This window comes from Leiobunum rupestre, chromosome 2 (genome assembly GCF_980474605.1).
Source record: "Leiobunum rupestre chromosome 2, qqLeiRupe1.1.hap1, whole genome shotgun sequence".
Classification (NCBI taxonomy): Eukaryota; Metazoa; Arthropoda; class Arachnida; order Opiliones; family Sclerosomatidae; genus Leiobunum; species Leiobunum rupestre.
In genome coordinates this window covers 62,076,068-62,093,271 of record NC_143385.1, presented here as the reverse complement: position 1 = coordinate 62,093,271, position 17,204 = coordinate 62,076,068, and the positions used below count along the sequence as shown (strand labels likewise).

General features: G+C 31.3%; 2 protein-coding genes across 5 annotated transcripts in view; one reads left to right on the top strand and one right to left on the bottom strand.

Annotated features, from left to right (window-relative positions):
- LOC149958649 (uncharacterized protein C01C4.2-like) overlaps positions 1 to 17,204 on the top strand; it is a 48,615-nt gene that overhangs the window by 25,233 nt on the left and 6,178 nt on the right. For 2 of the 3 annotated variants that reach the window (XM_090165999.1, XM_090165998.1), the window contains 3 exons: positions 8,177 to 8,428; positions 15,211 to 15,258; positions 16,509 to 16,616. In XM_090165999.1, coding sequence (XP_090022125.1) covers positions 8,242 to 8,428; positions 15,211 to 15,258; positions 16,509 to 16,616 — 343 coding nt within the window. In that variant the 5' untranslated portion in view covers positions 8,177 to 8,241. The remainder of the gene's footprint in view (positions 1 to 8,176; positions 8,429 to 15,210; positions 15,259 to 16,508; positions 16,617 to 17,204) is intronic. The other variant, XM_090166000.1, reaches the window with a different exon arrangement.
- Arp6 (Actin-related protein 6) overlaps positions 1 to 17,204 on the bottom strand; it is a 53,726-nt gene that overhangs the window by 31,657 nt on the left and 4,865 nt on the right. Inside the window, exon 1 of one of the 2 annotated variants that reach the window (XM_090165996.1) lies at positions 10,769 to 10,786. The exons of the other annotated variant lie outside the window; for it this stretch is intronic. The gene's annotated coding sequence lies outside the window, so the exon portion shown is untranslated. Of the gene's footprint in view, positions 1 to 10,768; positions 10,787 to 17,204 lie in introns of those variants that run through there. 2 annotated transcript variants of the gene reach the window in all.

The window sequence follows — 17,204 nt, the reverse complement described above, 5'->3', positions numbered from 1 at the left end:
TTTAGATGTTATTTTATACAACTTTTACGAAAAGTCGTGACATAACCCCAAATTTATCAAGTTTTTTTAATTTTTTGCTAAAATGTGTTGAAATTCAAATATTTAATATTTAAATTTTTCGACCTGCACTCCGTCTACACCGTTTCCAGGCAAGACACGAGATTTTATTCACAAAAACAACTATAGGCCTACTTATTAATTATTTACCCACAAGTGCCGGTACAATGTGTCGTTGTTATGGAAACGATGTATAAACAGACCTTATTTAAATGGAGGTCTTCGGAAATTACATCGTTTGACATTTATTACAAATTGACTTAAAATATGAATTACATTGCTATAGCGTTCAAATAATTTAAGTATTATTAAAGTCATATTTCATCCAATTTCTCTCCTTAAAATATATTTTGAGGTGAAACCAATTTTGTTTTTTACTCACAAGGAAACATCCCGAAGTGTAACAAACCGATTTTGTTCAAACTCGGGGGATTGGTAGAACTTCATGTAACTTGAAAAATCCTAAAGGGAATTTATTCAATGGGCAACCGTTTGGCCATGGCAACGAAAAATGTTTTTGACAACAACAAATTTAAATTTTCCCATTGAAAATAACATGGGATTCTGAACGATTCCTAGCCCCCCCCCCCTGGGAAAAAGTTGAACAAATTTCAAAATTTCAAAAATGACAAAAATAGAAAAAATAGATATAAATTGACAAAAAGACATCAAACCTGATCAACTTTTGATCAATTTGAGGTCAAAATCCCATGTTATTTTCAATGGGAAAATTTAATATTTTGTGTTGTCAAAAACTTTTTTCTTTGCCATGGCAAAACGGTTGTCCATTGAATAAATTCCCTTTAGGATTTTTCATGATACATGAAGGTCTACCAATCCCCCGAATTTGAACAAAATCAGTGGGTTACAATTCGGGATGTCTCCTTGTCAGTGACATAAAGTAAGAATTTAGTTAACCGAATTGTCTAAAAACAATAAATAAAAAAAAATCATATTATAATCACTGCTGGTCAAATCTTGGATTAATAAAAGTGTTAATTAATACACTATTATTAATCCAAGAATAATATAGAATTTATATGGAAGTGTTATTTTTAATTAATATTTTTAAAATATTTTTATTAGTTTTAAATTAATAATTTTAAAGTATTTTTAATTTACTTTTTATTAATAATTTTTAAATATTTTTAATAATATTTTTTTGATATTTTTAATTTAGTTTTTATTAATATTTTTTAATGTTTTCAATTTAGTTTTTATTAATAATTTTTAAGGTTTTTAAATTAGTTTTTAATTATATTCTTAATTTAGTTTTTATTAAAATTCTTAATTTAGTTTTTTATTAATGTTTTTAATTTAAACTTTATTATTAATTTTGAAGTATTTTTAATAATTTTAATATTTTTGTTTTTATTAATATTTAAAAAATTAAATTAGTTTTTATTAATATTTAAAAAAATATTCCATTTTATTAATATTTAGTTTTTATTAATATTTTTAACATTTTTAATTAGGTTTTATTAATAATTTTGAAGGGGTTTTATTTAGTTTTATTATTAATTTTGAAGTAGTTTTAATTAGGTTTTATTAATAATTTTGAAGGGGTTTTATTTAGTTTTATTATTAATTTTGAAGTAGTTTTATTTAGTTTTTATTAATAATTTTGAAGTAGTTTTATTTAGTTTTTATTAATAATTTTGAAGTATTTTTAATAATATTTTTTTATACTTTTAATTTAGTTTTTATTAATAATTTTAAGTAGTTTTATTTAGTTTTACTTTTTAATAATTTTTAAGTAGTTTTATTTACTTTTACTTTTTAATAATTTTAAGTAGTTTTATTTACTTTTACTTTTTAATAATTTTTAAGTAGTTTTATTTACTTTTACTTTTTAATAATTTTTAAGTAGTTTTATTTACTTTTAATTGAAAAATTAAAAATTAATTTAATGGATTTAAAACTAAATATTAAACCTCCATAAGTTATTACGTTTCAAAAGAAAAATTAAGACTAACAAAACTAAACATTTATTAATCAAATTAAACAAAGCATACTTAATTATAAAAAAAACAACCGAATATCATGCCTTGGTCAAAATGTACGATACGTAAGCCTTCTCAGCGAATAATATATTACAGAAATATTAGATAAAGTAAAGTCGGTCCACCCACAAAAATCCAACAATCAAAAACGTGTGGGAGTTCGGTTAATAGTCCGAAAAATATTTTCTTTTTCAATTCGCATTTATGAAAGTGTAAAGAGCCTTTCTAAAAAGTGAAGAATCAAATTGAATTCGACTTAGAATGAAGGCGGGAATTTCAATACGAAAATGCAGCGTATAAGAACACTCACGCGGATATAAATAGAGAGAGAAAATTTAATTTAAATTTTTATTAAGGTTTCAGTATAGACGTACGTACGATGAGTCACACGTTAAAGTTACTTTAGGCGAAGACTTGCAAATGCTTTTTAAAAGTGTGTTTTCAAGAAACCATATTGGTTACGAGGTAGATCACTCTAACAGCTAACTCCCGTTATCTCATTGGTTTCCTAATAACTGACGTCTTATCAGGCGATTGAAGAGCTCACCTGTGACGTTTTTTGCCCCCCCCCCCTTCTTGTGCCGGGGGAATTCACGAATTGTCATTATTATCTTTGTGTACCCACAATATCTTTATTTATACTTAAAGCTAGGAGCAACAAACACAAGGAGAACGCAGCTAGCCTTTAAACACGCTAACGAAGGGTTGTGTACGAATTTCATTGGACGAGCGTCACGAGCCTTTACGCTGAACGTTTTACGGGCGGGGGGGGGGAGACAATTTCCAAATTTTCCCCTTCCGGCGGCAGCAGGCGCTAAAGCGTCTAGCCAATGAAAAATGTACACAAGAAAATCCACGACTTTTGACGGGTTGCGTTCTCCTTGTGTGGGGTGTTGTGTTTGTTGCTCCTAGCTTAAAGGGAGTATAACCAGAGAGTGTAAAGTCGCTTCGCTACAGAGAGGCGCCTCTCTTTAAAAAATCCGTGGTACGATTTTATTCGCCGAGAATGTCCACAATTCCCGGGCGTTTGATGGCGCTAGTAGTATCTCCGGCACGCGCTAGATTAGAGTTTGAGAAGACGCAAAACAGGAAGAGTGTTTTTGGTATTTTTGCGAGTTTAATTTTTTTTGAAATGTCTTGTTCGGCTAAAAATTGTAAATCGAATAAAAAGGTAACCACGCGTCAGTCTTTTTTTTTTCAAGTTTCCAAGGGATAAAGACCGGTGAATACGCGTTTTAATTTACTAAGCCTATTCTAATACATTAACATTTCTTAAAACTTAACATTTTGCAGCCACCTGCAAAATGTTAACAGTGAAAACCTCCAAAATAAAACTACAGATTACTTACACTTTAACCACGTATTTTGCGGTCTTCATTTCACTGACGATTGTTTTATGAATATCAAAACCCAAAACAGGCTTACACCATTAGCTACACCTATTTTTATTTTGGGAAATTCCAATGAAACCACGGTTTTCCCTAGGTAAACTGAAGGCAAAAACATATCCCGCCATGGTCTCTTACTGCCTAATGTTCATTTATAATTAATTCAAATAGTAGCAAATGAAAATGCACCTGAAGATCATGTTACAACTACAATCTGGTGTAAGGTAAACGCAGCACTACAAATGCCAAATTATGCCCTCAAAAATCAATTCAACGAAGAAAATGATAATTTATATAAAATATTCACAATGATGAACACTAGCTTTAAATGAAATTTTTTTTACAGTGGATAAAGTCAATTCCTATGAATTTAAACCCAGAACTATCTATTCAATTCTATTCCATTTAAATATATTTGTACTGAACATAATTATAGCCATTCAACTAAACATTTTGACAATAATGAAAACAATAACATTGAAAGTTTCGTAGACTTCGGTCCATATGGAAGGTCAAAATAGTACGCAAATCAGGCCCTAGTGTACATGGTGAATGACATAAAACTGAAATTCAAACCACCAATTGGTTACTTCCTCACAAAAGATACTTGTCCCGAACAGACTTTGAAGATATTGCTTCATGATTGCGTAACTCACCTAAAACGTATTGGCCTTATTGTCAAAGCTGTAGTCTGTGACCAAGGAACAGGCAATCAAAATTTGTTCAAAAGTATGGGGATATCAGTGGAAAAGCCATTCATTGAAATTGATCCTCCACATCTCTTGAAAAGTGTGAGGAACAATTTCAAACGGTATCCCATAATAGTGGAAGGCAATCGAGTTTCTTGGGCAGTCCTAGAACATTTTTTCAAAATAGACTAAGAAATTGGTAAGTTTCAAAGCACACATAAGCTGAAACGTAAACATATCAAGTTACCAGCATTTTCTAACATGAAAGTCACTTTAGCTGCCCAAATTTGCAGTCAAAGTGTTTCTAATTCAAATGGCCTGTTCACTGGGATTAGGAGAGTTAACAATTGAAAGCACATACACAGCAGAGTTCCTCTTACACATGAACGGCCTTTTTGATTGCTGCAATAGCAGGACATTAAACAATGAAACACACTGTAAGAGAGCAATGACTGATCAATACATCCACATACCAATGCTGAAAGAAAAATTGGAAAGGTTTAATATATGGTAGCTTCAGAACTGTAGGTATAAGGACAATTCACTGACGATATTTAGAAATTTTCAAAGCCATTGAAAGTCCAAACCTTCTAAAAGAAAATGTTCTTAATTATATTTCAGAATATTTAATTCACCGCTGCTATTCAAAACACCAATGTTCTACCATGGTTTTGGTATATTTAATTAAGACTTGGCCAGCCCATAAAATATTCCACTTTAGATTCCACGAATTTCTTTTGATATATTAAAAAAGTATAGTTGTTAATATTGAAATGAAATAGGGAGGGATTTTTCTTGTACTTACTTTTTATATTTCTTACGAAATCAACTGTTTTACTTAAATAGTTAAAATAATTCAACATCACAGCTGACTGAGCTGAATTCAACTTTAACCTACTGAGAGCAAAATTTATTTTTCTTTGATAAGCAATTTTACAGTGCCATCGTGTGTCCGGGAATTCCAAACACTGTCGTCTGCTTCTTCAACGCTCTCATGGGGAAAAAACGTACCACGAAATTTTAACATTACGGGGATAGGAAGAGGCGCCTCTCTGTAGCGAAGCGACTTTACACTCTCTGGTATAACCTTTTCAGGAATTTGGGGCAATACATAATTCCCTCCCCTCATATTTCTAACCACGTGTAATACGCAGTGTGAAATACAGTCGTTTTTGAGGAATTATTCGACTAAAAGTATCCCCGCTTTGGTAGTGCTTTAATTTCTCATATCTACTAGAACGCCTTTCGTGAATCTAAAACCACGTACCTCATAATTAAGAAATTATATTTGAATAAATATCCAAACTAAAATGAAAATAATTAATTTATAGCTCGGATATTGTTGTTTATACGTTAATTAAGGGTCCATTTAAAAATTAAACGCTAAATATGAAACAATAAAGGTTTCAAGTGAGAAAACTTCTTCAGGGCGGGCACGCTTCCTCTAATAGAAGAATTGGGTGTTTCTGCTATCGTTCTAGACTAGCGCCATGAGCGAGAAAAGAGAGAAGCTGCACCCATTGACTAATTAACACAGGGACACCCCGTTTCCTTATATTTGCTTCGGGCGATTGTTAAATGTGCGCTCTGGCGCTATAGTTAAGAACTAACGGAAAACTAGAGTTAAACGGGGATGAGAAAAGCTAGTCCATGTGGCTGCCATGTTGTGGCGCGTTAAGTTTCGTTTTTTGGATTTAAATTACCTAGAATTGTCCTTCTTAATTTGAAGTAAATAGAAAATGAATTTTTCTTCATTAACTTATGAAACGATATTCATTTCTACACTTAAAAAAAGGGGAAAAAAGAATGGGATGTCGATTTTGTTTCTGGTAAGTGTTTACCAAGGCTTAATAAACAGCCTTTTTATCGCTATCAATTTCAGAATTTTGTTTTAGGGAATGGAATAAAAAAACACATAAAATTCAGAAGTGATATTGAAAACTACTAGTCTACTAGATGGCGGTAGCCGTTCCCTTTTTGTGACGTTTTGACCCGAGTAAATTTCTGTCGGGGGGGTTGGGGATAAAAAGAGGAAGAGCATTTAACCAGGGTCTTTCGAAGCTCCCTATAGGAATAACATGGGAACGGGGTGTCCCTTCGTTCAAAGAGTATAAAAACTACGTAACCTAGAGATATAATGACGGTCGAAAGCAGTAAAGGAAGTTGTAGCAACCGGGGGGGAAGGCACTCAGTGAATTTGCACTTCAAATTTCGGTACCGCAGCGCCACTACGGCAGTTTTAAGTGGCAATCATTTTGATTTAGTTCAACATTCTTGAAAATTCCTTAAGGAATTGGTTACCTTTAGGACTTGGCAACGTTAGAGAACAAACGCCTTATTCTTCACTTTTTGAAAATAAACACCGAAACAACGAATCCACAAATTCTAACTAAAAAAATCACGAAACAGTAACCAATTACTGTCACTTTTTTGAATTGACAGATATTAGACAATTAAATATCCAAAATGCCAAATTTAGCACCTCCGCAACACCGTAACTGCCATTTTTCTCCGGTTTTATTATTTATTGTACTAAATACTGCCGTAGTGGCGCTGCGGTACCGAAATTTGAAGTACAAATTCACTGAGTGCCTTCCCCCCCGGTTGCTACAACTTCCTTTACTGCTTTCTCCATGTATCGACCGTCATTATATCTCTAGGTTACGTAGTTTTTATACTCTTTGCTTCGTTAATTAGTCCATGATGCACCCTACCAAACAAGGAGGGTTCTACTCCGATTTTGGAGTTACAACTTTATTCTTCCAGCTAATTATGGCATTTTGACGAAAGATGGCGCGATAAAAAATAGTGACCAGCCTACTTAATACTTAATTAGCTAATGAGGGCTAAGAAACTTTTATTCATATTTTTCCTTCAATTATATTATTTAAATGCTACTTTTTGAAATCTAGAGCTTTGTCTAATCGAAGAACCATATTTAAGCCTAGGCTTGAAAACGAGTTAAAAGTTAACCGTCGTATTGTTGCGGTACAATTTTAAAATGTCACTGGGACGTCAGCTGGAAAATGGGGGTTGACCAAAAGGGGGGTCAACACCGGATCTTTTTAGCACGTGAAGCGTCCTCGTGACATCAAAGCCTTAGATTATCCTACTGGCGCTCTCTCATTGCCGTCAACACCCTGATTCACGCGAGGGATAAAGATCCGGTGTTTATCCCCTTGTTTGTCAGTCGCTTTATCCATGGACACTGTACCTCTAACCGGACGGGAAAAGCTGTAGCTTCCACCATACAAAATCACCTGCCGCCGCTACCTTCTCTCTGTAAAGGGGGGAGGTTCAAGAATTTTGAAAGTTTCGGGCTGTCAAGGCCATATAATTCGTCACGTGGTCGACAAAACGTTCCGTTTGAAATGGGGGTTTACATTCTTCCGAATGACCTTGACGGCCCTGCGAATCGAGTACGGCCGACTATTTCAGCTAATACGAAGTAGGACGCAAACGGACAGTGAAGGGGTACCTCTTTTAGGCTGCTTTTCCCGTCCGGTTAGAGATACAGTGTCCATGCTTTATCTAATACGCTTCACATTGACGCATGAAAATTGTTGTACAATACGGCTCCGTACGTTTTCTCCATGGTAAAATATTTTGTGATTATGTTATCCTTATGTAAGACTTATTTTAGTGATAAAATTACCCTTATGTAAGACTTATTTTAGTGATAAAATTACCCTTATGTAAGACTTATTTTAGTGATAAAATTACCCTTATGTAAGACTTATTTTAGTGATAAAATTACCCTTATGTAAGACTTATTTTAGTGATAAAATTACCCTTATGTAAGACTTATTTTAGTGATAAAATTACCCTTATGTAAGACTTATTTTAGTGATAAAATTACCCTTATGTAAGACTTATTTTAGTGATAAAATTACCCTTATCTTAAGCTTATTTTGTAATAAAATTAACCTAATGTTAGGCTTATTCTGTGATAAAATTATTTAGCTTCGAAATTGACCATGGTCCATATGGTTCCAAAGCCTAATTCAAATTAAATTTAACTTTTATTTTGTTTTTACAGCAACTAATATGCGACCTAGAACCACGTAGATTATCTCATTTTGGATTCAAATTAAGTTAATCAAGATGTCGGCTTTGAAACTGAACGGTATTCTGGGTTCACCTAAGCCTCACAAGGTCATTTTTTCATTCGCGACGCCAGCGGAAACCGAGAAAATATCATACACATTAAACCAACAACATTTGGTCAGTGCCTTACAAAAACATCCCTGGTTTCGCAACGGAGTCGTTATTAAAACCATGGAAAAAGGAGGTAAGATCAGATAGTCTAATTAAAAACTCTCCCCATACAACTAATTGTTTATTAACTCAGGGAAGTTAATAATAGTCATTATCTACAATTTTATAATTGGCTAATTATGTCTAATAACTTACACGTTAATAAATTAATTACCACAGCGAATTTATAATTTTTTATATAAAAAAGTGCTCTTTGCGCTTAAAACAATGCGTGTAACAATATACCAAATTTACTAAGCTTATGTTAATTAAATTTATTTGATTAAAAAATAACTACTGGCAAATTAAGTATAATTGAATTTATGATATATAATAAGTTTTTAAATTAACAATATAATTTACATATTTTGAAATTAACAATATAAATTTAATTTTTTTAAATTAACGATATAAATTTAATTTTTTAAACTAACGTTATAAATTAATTTTTTTAAATTAACGATATAAATTAACTGCATAAATTAAATATTTTTAAATTAACGGTATAAATTAAATATTTTTAAATTAATGATATAAAGTAAATATTTTTAAATTAATGATATAAAGTAAATATTTTTAAATTAATGATATAAAGTAAATATTTTTAAATTAATGATATAAAGTAAATATTTTTAAATTAATGATATAAATTAACGGTATAAATTAAATATTTTTAAATTAACGGTATAAATTAAATATTTTAAATTAACGGTATAAATTAAATATTTTTAAATTAACGGTATAAATTAAATATTTTTAAATTAACGGTATAAATTAAATATTTTTAAATTAACGGTATAAATTAAATATTTTTAAATTAACGGTATAAATTAAATATTTTTAAATTAATGATATAAAGTAAATATTTTTAAATTAATTATATAAATTAAATATTTTTAAATTAACGATATAAAAATAATTAAATTAACGATATAAATTAAATTTTTTTAAATTAATGATATAATAAAAAAAAATTAAATTAACGATATAAATGAAATATTTTTAAATTAACGGTATAAATGAAATATTTTTAAATTAACGATGTAAATTAAATATTTTTAAATTAACGATATGAATTAAATATTTTTAAATTAACGATATGAATTAAATATTTTTAAATTAACGATATTAATTAAATATTTTTAAATTAACGATATTAATTAAATATTTTTAAATAATATTAATATTAATAATAAACCAACATTATAAAACTATAGTGTTAGTTTAATTATCCTTAAATTAAGTATAACTAAATGAACATTATTAAGTATAACTAAATGAACATTATTAAGTATAACTAAATGAACATTATTAAGTATAACTATTTGAACATTATTAAGTATAACTATTTGAACATTATTAAGTATAACTATTTGAACATTATTAAGTATAACTATTTGAACATTATTAAGTATAACTATTTGAACATTATAAATGAAATATTATTAATCTAAAAATATAAATTAAGTATTATTAATCTAACAATATAAATTAAGTATTATTAATCTAACAATATAAATTAAGTATTATTAATCTAACAATATAAATTAAGTATTATTAATCTAACAATATAAATTAAGTATTATTAATATAACAATATAAATTAAGTATTATTAATCTAACAATATAAATTAAGTATTATTAATATAACAATATAAATTAGGTATTATTAATCTAACAATATAAATTAGGTATTATTAATCTAACCATATAAATTAAGTATTATTAATCTAACCATATAAATTAAGTATTATTAATCTAACCATATAAATTAAGTATTATTAATCTAACCATATAAATTAAGTATTATTAATCTAACCATATAAATTAAGTATTATTAATCTAACCATATAAATTTAGTATTATTAATCTAACCATATAAATATTTAAATTAAATGCTACGAGCTTGAGAGCGTACGAAAACTTAAATTACCTTTCAAATTTACTTTTGTTTACTTTCCATTTTAGAATTAATTTAATAAAAAATTCATTTAAAACAGATCTATTATAAATTAAACTAACGATATAAATTAAGCATTATTAAAGTTACTTAACAAATATTTAAATTTTTAAATTGCTTCTCAAATGCGCCTGTGTTCATTTTCCCATTTTGGAATTTCTTTAAGAATGCAAATTTAATTTATTCAAAATCTCATAAGAGAAAACCAGATCCCCGTATAAATATCATCGATATTAAAAGTTTTAAACCGCGTCGAAACAGCCCAAAATTTTACGGTTATTATGTAAAAACGTATAAATGTAGACGTATTTATCTGTCTGACCAAGGGTGTGTCAGTCCCAGAATATTAAACGCGTCATTTTGGAAATATTATCATCCTGGGAGATTAATCGAAGCCTGTTACGCGTTACTTACTTTGGATTCGTATGCAGAGCAGTCGTTTATCTCTTTGGTTACGGCCGGGAAACAAGACGTGGCGTACGATCGTCAGACGCCGGGAAAACCACCCCGGTTTTTCTGATTTGCAGCGCTCCAAGAATGATTTTTTCTATTCGCAACCTTGTCGCAACCGAAACGAGTCTAGGTGGCGCTAGCTTCTCCGAGGTAGCGTCTGCTACAGGCAAATTAAAAAGTCATAAGTACTTTTTTTAATAGAAACTTTTTAAAATATAAGCAAACTATGCAAAAATTATATAAATGCAAGTATCGTTATTTATAAAGTCAAATTTACGAATAACGATAACGAAAAACTAATATCTTCTGCTTTAGCCGCTACCTAATTAGGTTTCAATGGCGAACGAAAGGGGGCGTTGCGATAGTTTTCGGTCACGAATCGTAAAATCAGCACATTTAAATTTCCCTGTTATTTCTGAAGTGTGGCAACCCTGAACACGGTAGGCGTGGCCCAATAGGTGCTTAAATAAAACGTCTTCAAGGAAATCGCCCAGAAATAATATTTCCGAGAGCCAGGACCTGCAAGTTACTGTTTCTATTACGCTTGTTGAAAAGGTGAAAACTTTTCATAATAATAGATATTATTAAATTGATTTCTATAATCTTTACCTGTTGACCTTATAACACACAAACGTGATCATAGTATTTTCTATTGATAATTTTTACTTAAATCTACATTTGTTTGAATACATTTATTAAAATGGTTTTAAGCTTTAGCTTGCGCAAATATACTATTTAAAAAATTTATGTACAACGATATTTCAGGACCAATAGTTTGTCCGAAACTAGTCGGGTTGTAAATATTTTTATTTATTTTAAATAAAATTCCTTGTGCACCTGAAATATCGTTGTACATAAATTTTTTAAATAGTGAATACATTTAATAATTCCTAGATTTCATATTATGCCCCCATAAATCCATACCAAACGTGTTTAGCTGTGCCGTATGCATTTAAGTTTCTTTATGGTTATTTTTTTAATTTTAAACGTCCATTTTCTTTGGACTGTGTAATTTTTGGCACAGTCACAAGTAATACTATTCGATACCCTATTTTCCTTTGGTCTATTTTTAAAAAAAATCAATTTTAAATTATTATTCTTTTTATTTATTACCTTTTAATTATTTAAGCTACCTTTCGATTTGTTTGGTTATATGATATTATATATTTACCTTTATTTAATAAAATGCTTTAAATACGATAAATTTCACAATGGAAAATATTTGTTTTACGCATTAGTTAAGTTCATAGATCAATTCTCGTTTGTCGCGTAATCTACTTTATCGTCATATTGATCTTTCCGATCTTTCGAAGCTCTGGCAAATTGACCAGCTGGTTTAAAAACGCGAACAAAAATGAAAAATAAAAACCACACTTTGAGTCCGGATTGTTTGAATCTTGTCGATGTGTAGGGCTAGCGAAAAATTATGACTTTTGGCAATTTCGGCGTTGTTTTGTGGTTTGTGGAAAAGGTAATCCCAAAATTGTTTGGGTCTTACCATAAGCATGGATTAAATAACCTTACAGGGATAGTTCTCTGAGGCACAATATTTGCTCCAGACGTACCCTGGTGGCCAGAATTGTCAACGACCGGAAGTCGCGATTTTACCGATACACGGGGGAAAAATTGCAAAGGGGGTGCAATCGCGATTGATGAAATTATTATTTTTGTAGGCCAAGGCCTATCTATTGAAAACTTGTTTACAGTTTGAAAGCCTATAAACAATTTAACGAAAAATTAAGTGATATACATAAATGGCTAAAAAACAATATGAAAAAGGTACTTATTATTTCTCACATTTAACCAGGAAAATCCAGAGCCACTGAGGTACTGACCACGATTGAATATCTCAATTTCAAATGTACTAAAACAAACCGTTGGAAAAATATTAAATCCGCCAAAAGCCGCCGCGAGATGGCGACGTATCAAAAAATCTTGTTTCGGATTTGTATCGGTAAAGGGGGTAAAATTGAGGGGACGGCAAAAATATCTGGCAGCCTCGTTTGAAACAAACATCTTCAACTCGTAGTATAGTAAAATGTATTAGAGAGAACTATCCCTGTCAGGTTATTTAATCCATGCCATAAGCCTATCATCAGGTCCCCATAAGCAAAGGTCTAGGCCAAAGTTTTGACGATCACATCAAAGATAATCTAGACTACATACATATCCGTTATTAAGAGGTAGGTATTCAAAATCTGCACCTCCTAGTGGCTACATCCTCAACTAGGCATTTCTGAAATAAATTTAGTGAAATGAATTATGAATGCGCGCAAGCCGTGCGCGAACGTTTTAAACTTAGAACCACGTGGGATAAGGCTTATTCACAATTTTATCGCTTTAAAACTTAAAATTAACGCTTATCTTTTGCAAAATGATTCATCAGAACCTAAAACTGGCTATTAGAAATAGGATAACTTGTTTCTGAAGGTATTTATTTTTCAAATTTGAGATTTAGACGCGTTTTGTGCGGCATATATCAACCCGAGCGTGGCTGCTCTACCAAGTAAGATAATAATTTAGGCGTAGAAATTTTGAAAAGAAGATGTCGCTACTGCCCTATCGTCGTACGTTCATTTTCTTCTCGCATGGACAATGCCGTAAACATGGGGCTCTATGCTAGACCTTTACTTTTGGGGACCTTATGATAGGCTTATGGTCTTACGTAAAAAACGCTTTACTGCAACCTTGGATAAATAATAGTAGTGCCTACCTGGATATAACACTCTATCGTTCCGCGTGCGTTTGCTAAGTGTTTGTTACGGGTTCTACCTTGTAGAAGGCTACGTGTTACGGGAGTTTCGGAAATTCTCCGTTAACCTCGCCGAAGCGGCGCTGCTGTCGCAAAATCCATTTGCTGGTCAGATTTTTTCCAAGTGGTATATCCAGGTAGGCACTACTATTGTTAATCCAAGCTGCAACGACACCAAGTTTGTTGAAATAAATTAACATTCCCAATTTCCCATTGTCATGAAATAAATTAACATTCCCAATTTCCCATTGTCATGAAATAAATTAACATTCCCAATTTCCCATTGTCATGAAATAAATTAACATTCCCAATTTCCCGTTGTCACAGTGTGGGTTTTATTTTATATTCTTGGTCCATGGCGCACAGAAGCAACCCATAAGACCGACTGACTAGAGTCGAAGCAATAAAAATTAAGGACTTCAATTATGTTTACGTGCTAAGATTATTAAAATTAATAAATATCGGTCTATATAACGTGGCACTAAAGAGGTTATGGGAGGAGGTAATTCGGCTTTACTTGGAGTAGTAATTACTTTCAATGTCAAATTAAGCTGACGGCTTTAAAAGTCGCTTGATGACTTAGGCCTAAGGTGGTGCCTTGGGTATTAGCCTAGCTGATTATTATTATTTCAAAATTATTATTTAAAAAATAAATTAATAATAATAATAATATTTATAATTATTTATAAACAAAACTGCAGAATTATCGATTTAATCATCAAAACAACACAAATATGATGTAGAAAATGCTAAATTAGAAATTTGTTATTTGGGTTTTTAACCTTTTGATATATTCTTTTGAGATGTACACAGGTTGAAAACCACTGGCTTAACAGACTTAAATCCCGCAGTTTATAAGTTTCTTGCGTTGCCCGCTACGTGGCGCTATGTAAAATGAACCCAAGTTAGTTAAATTGACCAGAAAAGTAAGAACTTTCTGCACAAGTCTAGAATTATTTCCCAAATTATTGGTATTTAAGTTCCGTACTTTTTCCGCTAGAGGGTATTACATCAATTCTACCATGATTCTACGTCACTCCATACATATCACTAATTAGCCTTTTCATTTTACATAGCGTCACGTAGCGGGCAACGCAAGAAACTTATAAACTGCGGGATTTAAGTCGGTTAAGCCAGTGGTTTTCAACCTGTGTACATCTCAAAAAATATATCAAAATGTTAAAAACCCAAATAACAAATTTCTAATTTAGCATTTTCTACATCATATTTGTGTTGTTTTAATGATTAAATCGATAAATCTGCAGTTTTGTTTATAAATAATTATAAATATTATTATTATTATTATTATTAATTTATTTTTTAAATAAAAAATGATAATTTTGAAATAATAATAATAATCAGCTAGACTAATACCCAAGGCACCACCTTAGACCTAAGTCGTCAAGCGACTTTTAAAGCCATTAATTCAGGCGTTTTGGTTTTCAAAAATGGTTTTTCCAAACGCGGGGGGCTTTGCGTATTTATTGTGACTAGCTGACACACTTTTGGAACGTAATCGCATACTTATGATTTATAATAACAACGTTTCATTTACTTCTGGTAAAATATTAAGAAAAATTAACATATTTGTGTATTGCTCAGAAGAATTGTAATAATATAATTATAATTAAACGGCAAATTAATTTTATAGGAGTAAGGGATGTATTTTTCATGGATGGCGAATGCTCAGCCAGGGCGAGTAAGTTAAAGCACGTAAAAATGCTTGTTAAAAAGCACATTCTGCAATGCACTGCGTTATTTCGATCGCTTTTAGTATAATATTATTGCTTCTCTATCAAAATATGCTTTATGGAGAATTAAGCTTGAAATTGTCTTTTAAATCCCTAAAATGGTCTCGTTATAAGAACGGAAACGTGTTTATTACTTTCCACGAAGTCTCCGTATTCCAAAAGGGCCGGAAACCGTTATTGCTCAAGTTTATGGGCTGCCACGCTATGCATACATATTATATACCGGGTGTTCACTATAAAACGATACAGGGCCAATAATTCAAAATGTGTTTTGACTAGGAATTTGAAATTTTCAGGACACATTGACCGTGCAGAGGCCCACGGGTCCCTTGAAAACGGAAATTTCCATGACCTTGAACCATGTCTTCAAGGTCATTTAAAATTTATCTCGAGAACCAATGGATTTAGAGAAATAGTTCGAATTAAAAAAATGTGTAAATTGAAATTTTAAGTCTAAATGTCTTTAACCCGATGCAAAACACGAACCTTTCAAATTTTGATACTCCAACATGAGTATTGTTCGAGTTATTAGCCCTTCAACCAGGTCTCTGGTACATAATTTTCATCACGACCTTTGTCTAAATTTTTTCGACTTGTTATTGGTCAAATAAGGAAGGATCAAAGTTATTTACACCTAAAATGTGAAGGGGAACACTTTTTTAATTGAAACCAGCTCTAATGGTTCTCGAGATAAATTTTTAAATGACCTTGAAAACATGATTCAAGGTCATGGAAATTTCCGTTGTCAAGTGACTTCCTGCCGATGGGTCCGACATTCGTAAAAATCCCGTACTCTCTAGAGAAAAATGATTTTGAAATCAACAGGAAAATCCCGAAATCTGGACGAAAATCAGTTCCAAAATCTTAAAATCAGCCTTAAAAACCAGAAATCAACACGAAAATCGTGCTCTGAAAACCGTTCGAGATTCAAAATCCCGTTCGCAAAATTTGAAAATGTCCTGCACGTTCTGTGCCCTGAAAGTTTCAAATTCCTAGCTGAAATACATTTGAAGTTATTGGCCTTGTATCGTTTTTTAGTTAACACCCTGTATAGCCAAAGTCTGTGTACAATTGTAAATAGCCAAGGCTTAGCGAAAGTCGATGACTGAAATCCCAGAATGCTACACTTTTTAGCACTTTATATGTTGTATATGTATGTAAACATCATTGAAAATCTGATTTGCTTTTCATTTTCCAGTAATGTATCCTGTCATGCACTTTGTCACAGCGCCCTCCAATCAACAGGATTCTACCACCCAACTGTTGAATTCGACAAGTTTGGGGAGTAATTACATACTTCAACAAGGTAAAAGACAAAAGAGTTAGTCGGCGCGTGAATCAATACAGTGGCATCATATGTTACATATACACTCATAAGTTTGAATAGAAAATATTTCAATGAGACCTTGTTTCACGCTGAACACACAATAAGCGGACCCAAAAATGCAAACACTCTTATAATCCTAGCGCTATTGAAAAGGTCACCATGGAAACGAAATCAGTCAAATCACGTGATCGCGAGGTACGAGCTAAACTATAGATAATTGTTGAGTTAAATTACGCGAAAAAGTAGAAAAGTCCATAATAAAAAGGGGGCAAAAAAAAACTAAACCCTAACCAATTTAAAGTAATGATAAAACTTATGAAATTATCACTCGGACCAATAGGTCATCCGAGAATTAAATTAAAACGCGAAACTCCGACCAAATAGATCTTAGAGTCAAAAATTAAATAAAATGGAATTAAAATTGTTTTTATTATCTTATCGCACATTTCATTATCCACCAATAGGCGCTTAAATAAATCATCCTAACAGGAAATCGCCAAGAAGTAATATTTCCGAGAGCCAGGACCCGCCAGGTATTGTTTATATAGTGCTTGTGGAAATAATGGT